Source organism: Numida meleagris, chromosome 1 (assembly GCF_002078875.1).
Source record: "Numida meleagris isolate 19003 breed g44 Domestic line chromosome 1, NumMel1.0, whole genome shotgun sequence".
NCBI classification, from domain to species: Eukaryota; Metazoa; Chordata; class Aves; order Galliformes; family Numididae; genus Numida; species Numida meleagris.
In genome coordinates this window covers 186,941,627-186,949,938 of record NC_034409.1, presented here as the reverse complement: position 1 = coordinate 186,949,938, position 8,312 = coordinate 186,941,627, and the positions used below count along the sequence as shown (strand labels likewise).

Below are 8,312 nucleotides of genomic sequence, written 5' to 3'. Positions count from 1 at the left end.
ACACGGAACACAAATAAATAGCCAGCAGCTTCAAGTGCCACGATATTCAGCTGGTGTTTTTCCCAGACTGATCAGACCTGCTGTAGCAGTTAACGCGTCCCATAGAGCAGCCATACAGCGAGTTCAGATTTTGGAGGAGAGTCACCCTACAGGAGTTTTTTCTTGTACAGGAAGAAGTATGCAATGCCACCGCTTAAATCCCTGACAAAATGTGATGTGTCGCTGCCAGTCCGTCTCAGCGAGGCAAAAGCTGCTGATAGAAGTCCTCTACAGCCCTCAAGTGGTTCCCTGTGGACCCTGCACACCCAGTGATTGCAGATGGTCAAACCAGAGCGATTCAGCTGAATGGAGTGGCTTCCTTTAGAGAAAACCAAAATCTCACCCTGAACCTGCATTTTCTGTCTTTTGCAGTACTCATTTAGCCCCGTTTTCCACCTGTTACTCTGCCACCATATATTAAAACTGGTTTTTAGCAAACACACACAAATACTGCAGCTTCTGTGGTATCTGCTTCATAAAAGAGACTACGTTATACAGAGATACAAAGACAAGAGGTGACTCAGTAGCAACACTCCGGTTTCTAATAAGACACTTCATGACTGAGCCAGGTGCACTGTCTTATTCACAGTGCACAGTGGAAAGACAACAGAGGACAGGCACAGGGGAGGTTCAGAGCTGCTGTCAGGAAAGCTTTTCCGCTCTGAGGACAGGCCAGCACTGTGACTGGTTGCCTACAGAGAGCATGGAGTCTCTGTCCTTGGAGGTTTTGAAGAGCTGATGGACACAGCCCTGAGCTCCGCCCTGGTGTAACCTGGTCTGATCTCTGAACTGATCTTGCTCTCAGCAGGAGACCAGACTAGAGGCCTCTGGAGGCCCCTTCCAACATGGCTAACCAACACTCCTTTGACGAAAGCAGTTGTTTCCCCAGTCTGCCACAGCTGGGGATGCCCTGTTTCCCAAGGATAGTGTCTGTTGTGTTTTCCTGCCCAGGTAGTTCACACAACAGTTTAATCACATAGGTGAGACCTTACGTCAGTGAATATTGTCACACGGCGAGAGACAGGAGGCCTTGTTCTCTGTGCTGTGACCCAAGAAGCCTTAACGCAAGCTATGGCAGCCTCCTGCCAAAGCAACATTGAGGTGCCCACATCGACCCCCTCCACCAAAGAGGGGAGAGAAAGACAGAAACGAACACTGTCCCTCGCCACTCCCTGAGCCTGACTATTTTCTGCCTCTGACCTTCCCTGGAGGACTCTGCTTCCTCCTGTACCTGCTGTTGTACAGCCTAAATGTAATGTTTTCAAATCTGGAGAGAGACCACCAATACTCATGGTGTCTGTGTGGCTTTAAATGATGGCAAAACCTGCAGTGCAGACTGACTGGGATGGACTGGAAGTATCGCCTCTCTCTCTGCAGGGTACTGACTTCCCAGTGTGGAATCTATTTTGTCCCCTACTGATATGCTCCCACAAAGAAAAAGCAGTGGCAAGTAAAAAAAGTACTTCGATTCAATTATTTTTATCATTCCGCAAAGCCTAAATTGCATTTATATCAGCAATGATATGGACCATGGGAACCGATGGAAAAAATGAGGAAACAGTTCTCACAAAAACTTATACATCTTGTGTCTGCATGGCTGCGGCAGGCCACGTGTAATCATCCATAACGAAGGAATCATAATCAGGACTATAAACAAGCTGTTTCACAAAGGCTTCTTTGTCTGCTGGCTCGGGGTACCAAGAAGCAAGACCATGCTTGTAGGCCCAGTTAACAATCTGCAAAAAGACAAGCAACGTGAGCTGATGAAATCACACTGACACATTATGAAGTTGAAACCAACTACAGTTCAGCCCTGCTTGCATTATCCATCTTTTTTTTTCCCCCTCAAAATCATATCCTGTTTTGCTTATTATTTTTCTGACACCCAAGCTGGCTGCACTTCATCACTTGGGAATGCAAGCTGCTTGCAGCTCCTGTCTGTTCAGAAATGCATCCCCCCTGCCCTAGCAAAATGGTTATGTTGTGCAACTGAAGAAGGTGAGCAGCCCTTTAAGCACCTCCACTTGTGTTCTTAAGCTCTTGAGTTACAGTGTGCATCCCCTCAGTACCTCCTAGCAGGCCAGAGTGATTCTCAGTGGGTGTCCCCTGAATGGGAATTATAAATTTGATGTACAGAGGGCACAAATCCCATCACTGGATAACAAGCCCAGATCTGAAAGAATTTTCAGGTGCTATCTATCAAATTAAAAAAGAGAAGAGGTTCCAAAGTAGCAGTTTGGAACCTAAAATCTTCTGGCAACTTGCTTCGTGTTTGATGTCAATCCTAAATTTGATTTTTCAAGTGCTGAGAAGTCACAGCTCCAAGCAAAGAAGTAGAGCTTTGAGAGCTGTGAGGCATCCAGAATCAAGAGGTAATTTTCAAATGTGGGCTTTAATGACAGAAGAGATCAAAGCAGTAATTCTGGCTGGAACAATTCCCGAGAACCATTGCTTTAGGCTACAGAATAAGATGTATTAAAGAAAACACAAAACAAGAACAATGCCAGGGCAGGTCCTGCCCTCCTTATCATAGAAAGATGAAAATAAATGAGCGCTTACTTTGACGGCGATTTTGAAAGACACCTCTCTGATGCTGTTCAAGGGAGGATAGAGTCTGCCTTCTGCAAGATTCTGCTCTGTCACCTCAGCAGCAATAGACTAGAAACAAGAGGAAGATACTTTATAGAGATGGTCTCAAGCATGTGCCACTTTTGCTAGGATTATGTAATACGTGGTTGAAACCTCAGCAGCAAGGGAGCTGGGGCTAGTTTTTTAATGTAACCTGCTGAACTATTCAAAAAAATGTGTTTATGCACTTCATTACAGACTCAAAACTGGAGCCAGGATGATGGAAATGCTGTGCCTGGGCAGGTAATAAACAGAATCACCGAATGACTGAGATCGGAAGGGGTCTGTGGAGGCCATCTGCTCCAACCCCTGCTCCAGCAAGGAGACCCAGGGCAGAATGCCCAAGACCACATCCCATTGGCTTTTGGAGATCTCCAGGGAGGAGACTCCACAGCTTCCCTGGGTAAAACTGCTAAACAGGGCAGGAGCTGTGGGGATGGCATGTGGATGATGGAATGAGGGGAACCCTGTTGCCACTCCTGTAGGTTCATTCGTAGGTGCAAGGAAGCAGGAACTTTTTTTGAGACTGGGAAAACTATGGCTTTTTTCTGACGCTGTGCAATTTCCCCAAGCCAGTTTCTTGAATTGCCTCAAGTAGATGCATTTGCCCCTTACAGTTTTTTTTTTTAAAAAGTGGTTATTAACCAGTTGGTAACCTGTGCTGTGATGAGGAAGATGTCATCAGAGATGTGTCGAACTCCACAGGCTATGACTCCCAGTGCCACTCCTGGGAAGACGTAGGCGTTGTTTCCTTGGCCAGGGAAGAAGGTCTGGCCATTGGGCAGGGTAACCTTTGAGAATGGACTCCCACTGGCAAATATACCCCGGCCCTGATGAAAGAGAGAGAAAGGGGCATGACAATTCAGAAGAGCCATCTTATATTTCTGCTGCTCTCCATGGTGTATACTCAAGAAACTCCAGTGATCAGGTAGATAAATCTCTAGCAAAGCCAACCCCTGCCATTGATATTTCAGGAGGGCCTACTCCCCAGAGCCACACACAAAGTCATGAACAAGGCCACTGAACACTGAGCAGGTCTTTGCATAGCCCAACTGCAAGCGCTCTAAACTTGCTGAGAAGGATTGTCTCTTCCTATTGCTATCAACCATCTGTGGAGTGTGAAGAAGGACTCATGTATGGGGTGAAGATCTGGGGGCTGTGTAACTACCCCAGCCAACAGCTGGGGGTAGTTACAGCTGGGGGTAGTAGCCAGCAGCACTGAGACAAGTAGCAGGTGGCAGTGTGGGCGAAGGGGAGAATGAGACAAGGCCTTCACTCTCACCCAAAGTCAATTCACATGACAATTCTTCAATGCCATTGAGCATGAGTTGGCTGACAGAGCTGATACACGTACAGCCAAGGTGGCAAAGTGCAGGGGACAGCAGCCTGGGAGGCTGGTGCATCTCAGACAGCTTTATAGGCTCACAATGTATAGGCTCACAATGTAATTCAGGCTGAGAGGGACGCTAAGGATTTCTCTAGTCCAACCTCCTGCTCATGGCAGGGTCAGCTGTGAGGTTGGACTGGTTCTCAGGGCTTTATCCAGCCTGGTCTTGAAAATCTGCAAGGATGTAGACTACACGAGCTCTCTGCCCCCTGCTCCTCCTCCTCACGGTGTGAACATTTTTCTTTATGACCAGCTTGAACCTCTCTTGGTTCCCCTTATGTCCACTGTCACTTGTCCTCCCACCATGCCCCACTATGGTCTCCTTGCTACACCATGGCAGTGGCGTGCCTGGAGCACCCATCTTCCCTGTGCTGAGACCCAGTACCTCGGTGAGGCGATAGCACTGCTCTGCTGTGCACTCTGCTTTACTCGTGGGGTTGCTCAGGGCAAACACGATGGGCCTCTCGTTGAAAGCTGCCATGTCCTTCAAAATCTTCTCAGTGAAAGCTCCTGCAATGGCTGCGACACCTAAAACAACAGCAGCAGAGTGAGCTTTCTGACATCAGTCTGTTGGACTGATTCCTCTTGAATGGCTCTTATCACTAAACAAACAGTGGGGGGGAGCCAGGATCCATTTCTGGAGATGCAGGTGCAGATGTTTCTTTGTTACGTTCTGAAGAAATTAAAAGCCTGCCTCAAACTGAAGCCCCTTTTCTCCTCCGCGTAGAGAGGTGGAATCAGTGCTTGGGCTCAGTGCTTTGCCTTCACAAAGACCTGCCTGAGCCGCCTGTTGTCCTCACCCTGCCCAGCTTGCCTGGGCCCCAGGTCCTGATGCAGTGGCACCTCCATTTGCAGCCCATCTGGGAGGGCTTTTACAGAGAGGAAGACTCCATCCCACGGCTGAAGGGAATGACGTGAAGAATTCAACTGACTAAATGTGGGCAAAAGAAACCCAACAACTCATTGCATGATGGGAACTGAGAACTGAGAACAAAAGGAGGTCCTGGAAGAAAGACAGAAACTCTCCTAAAAATTGAATTGACATGAGAAGGTTATGTCAAGGGAACTCCACCTATAATTGCTGTCGGCTTCACTTTCTGCACAACCTCTTCTAGCGTGTTCACGCTGGGGTGGTCCTGGGCAAACATCTCTTTCTCATGGTTCAGGTGGCTCCTGCCCTGTGAGGGAAAAGAAGGAATCAAACTTTAGGGTGCTGGCAAAAGGTAGAGACATAATGGAGTAACTCACCAGTACATTTCTCCTTCCTGCCCTTCTTTTAAGCAGGGACGGGGGCAGAGGCCCTGAGGACATGGGACATGGGTTTGTGGGCATGGTGGTGATGGGTTGACTGTTGGACAAGATGATCTCAGTGGTCTTTTCCAACCTTAGTGATTCTATCATTCCATGAGGAGCCAGGGAGGGCAGAGCAGAGCTGGTCCAGGCTGGATCAGCAAGCTGTTGTGATGCCCCATATAAGTGACATGCATAACTTCCAATGCTACTTGAGATCATGGCCATATGCAGTTACAATGCCACTGAGACAGCAGTGGATCATCCTACCACTTCTGAGGCCCAGCCCAAAGAGTTGCCTTTGGGACAGGCAGTGCTGCTGTTCAGTGCTGCTCATGCTGTTACCATGAGGTCTGTCTTTCTGAGCAGGAATAGCTCTGCTGACACCAGTGAAACTGCAGCCTTTGCACCAGGGCTGAGCAAGGTTCATGGTTTCTGCTTGCTCGGGCCTCTCTCTAGCTTGCAGGAGGTGCTGAGGAAGTGGGGGATAGCTCTGGAGACAAATTTACCTTGACTATCAGTCCCTTGGAGTCCACCATCCATATTTTTTTGATGGCATCTTCTCGTGAAATTCCTTCCTTTTCCATGGCCATGAGGATGAGATGAGCTATGCCCATCGCAGCCTAGAATACAGTAAATAAACATTTCACTGGGGGTATCGTCTTATGGGGGAAGATCTTAAATGAAAGATGTGTTGGGTCATCTCCCAGCACCGCTTAGAGCAGGGAGAAGTTCTGCTCTGTGATTGCACATACTGCCCCAGGGCCTACAGGTGGGAAACTGCTGAGCTAGGACCTGGACCAAGTGCACAGTCCAGGCTTTAGGTTTCTCTTCCTCCTCTCTTTTTGTGCAAAGCACCAGACACTCATACTTCTGCCCTGCAGACAATGCAACTGACTGCATAAACAGAGGTCATGTTCTTACAGTTCTTTAAGTCTAAATCCTTTGGACTATGTTATTAAAGAGAGCCTGGTTTACCCTAAATACAAACCCTGAGAGCTCAAGCCAGCCTCACGCTGCTTCACAAGGATTTTCCCTGGAGGTACTTAAAGCCCTACTGACACATGGGTAGTCTTGAAGCATCCGTACCACTTGTATGTTTCAAGCTGAGAACTTCTGTGCAGTAGCAGAGTCCACCTGTGGGCCCACTCCTGACCAGTAACAAAGAATCATAGAATCATAGAATGGCCTGGGTTGAAAAGGACCTCAAAGATCATCTAGTTTCAACCCCTCTGCTGAATGCAGGGCCGCCAACCACTACACCAGGCTGCCCAGAGCCACGTCCAGCCTGGCCTTGAATGCCTCCAGGGACGGGGCATCCACAACCTCCCTGGGCAACCTGTTCCAGTGCGTCACCACCCTCTGAGTGAAAAACTTCCTCCTAACATCTAACCTAAATCTTCCCTGTCTCAGTTTAAAACCATTCCCCCTTGTCCTATCGCTATCCACCCTCGTAAACAATCGTTCCCCCTCCTGTTTATACACTCCCTTCAAGTATTGGAAGGCCACAATGAGGTCTCCCTGGAGCCTTCTCTTCTCCAAGCTAAACAAGCCCAGTTCCCTCAACCTTTCCTCATAGGAGAGGTGCTCCAGCCCTCTGATCATCTTGGTGGCTCTCCTCTGAACTCATTCCAAGAGCTCAGAAGACAGAGAACCTGCTTCCGTGGTTTGTCTTTGGGAAGCCAAACCTTGTAGAGTGTTCCCTGGTTGACTTTATTTCTCGCTAAATTTTAATTTTGATGATAGTTAGGAATAAACTCAAGAACATTCGTACCTCTCCAGCTCCCTGGAAAACAAACTTATGGTCAGAGAGCTTGTTCTTTGTGATCCTTAAAGCTGCAAAGAGGCCAGCGACTGCAACAGACGCAGTGCCTGAAAAGAGAAAACACTGTGAGAGGGTCATCTTGGCAAAGGGATTCCCCATCCTACTGACAGCTGCTAGAAACCTTGTGGAAAGAACTATCCTCTTAACTCCTTGGGAGTTTGGCATTGTTTTCTATCTGAGACTCAGTGTTTCTTTGACTCTGGGAAACAGGTATTCTCCTGCCTTGCAGATGTCTTCTGGGGATTAGTATTTCCAAGTGGTAGTGTTCACACGTAGTGTTAATCTAATGTGCTATCCCAGGTGAAGGCACAACAAGAACTCAAGTAAGGCATAGGCTAGTGAGGCTTCAGGCACCGGTGGTGCCTTTTAGGCTAAGAAACCTGCTTTCACCAGTTTTCCATTGGTTCCTATTATCCTGGCCATTTAATCCGGTTTTCAATCAGCCAGCAGCCTGGGAGCAAAGGGAGAGCAGGTCGGGAGCAAAACGTGACCGTGAGCAGTGAAACCAGCAGATGGTGCTGCTGCATCTGTTGAGATTTGTGAAAATGAGCTCTACCTGCTCCTTTTCTTTAGTGCCACAGCCACAGCTGAAGCAGAAATCTGCTGGTACCTCACGGCAGCGGGGAATGGTTTTCTCTCTCGTTATTTCCACGCAAACACAAAACCTAGCGGGAGCACAGTTATTCTGGAGGAGAAATAATTTCTATTGACGCGGGTAATTTTGCATAGGGAACCCATTTAACCTGCCAAGAAAATCCAGACGTTTTTGTCGGTACCATTACCTCACTGAAGTTTTGCTTTTATAGCTCAGGTGAGTTCAGTTCTCCAAAAATGAGCCATCACTGCTACCTAGCAGTGACTCTGCTTTAGCAGAGGTGGCAGTGGCCATGTTCCTGTAGCCAATGATGGTACCACGGTGTCCACGCACAGGCACCCAGCTGCAGAATGGCAGCAGCATTATCTCTTACTTGTGAGGGCACTGCAAGCGTCCATGCCACAGGCATGAAGCGGACTAACCTAGCAGTTTAATGTTACAGACTGTGGTTTCTTAAACCTCTTTCACTGAAACTTTCTTTGGCACCAAGGATGAGGTCCCTTTGCTAGCTCAGAAAACAGTTTATTTCCCAACTCAGACCAGCTGGG

The 8,312-nt window shown here is 48.1% G+C and overlaps 1 protein-coding gene across 2 annotated transcripts in view; it reads right to left on the bottom strand.

The window, feature by feature from the left end:
- ME3 (malic enzyme 3) overlaps nt 1,495–8,312 on the bottom strand; it is a 130,602-nt gene continuing 123,784 nt past the window's right edge. For both annotated transcript variants that reach the window (XM_021382357.1, XM_021382368.1), the window contains exons 8-14: nt 7,119–7,216; nt 5,854–5,967; nt 5,127–5,232; nt 4,440–4,582; nt 3,324–3,497; nt 2,599–2,697; nt 1,495–1,775 (exon numbers count right to left, since the gene is read on the bottom strand). In XM_021382357.1, the coding sequence (XP_021238032.1) occupies nt 1,614–1,775; nt 2,599–2,697; nt 3,324–3,497; nt 4,440–4,582; nt 5,127–5,232; nt 5,854–5,967; nt 7,119–7,216 (896 nt within the window). In that variant the 3' untranslated portion in view covers nt 1,495–1,613. The remainder of the gene's footprint in view (nt 1,776–2,598; nt 2,698–3,323; nt 3,498–4,439; nt 4,583–5,126; nt 5,233–5,853; nt 5,968–7,118; nt 7,217–8,312) is intronic.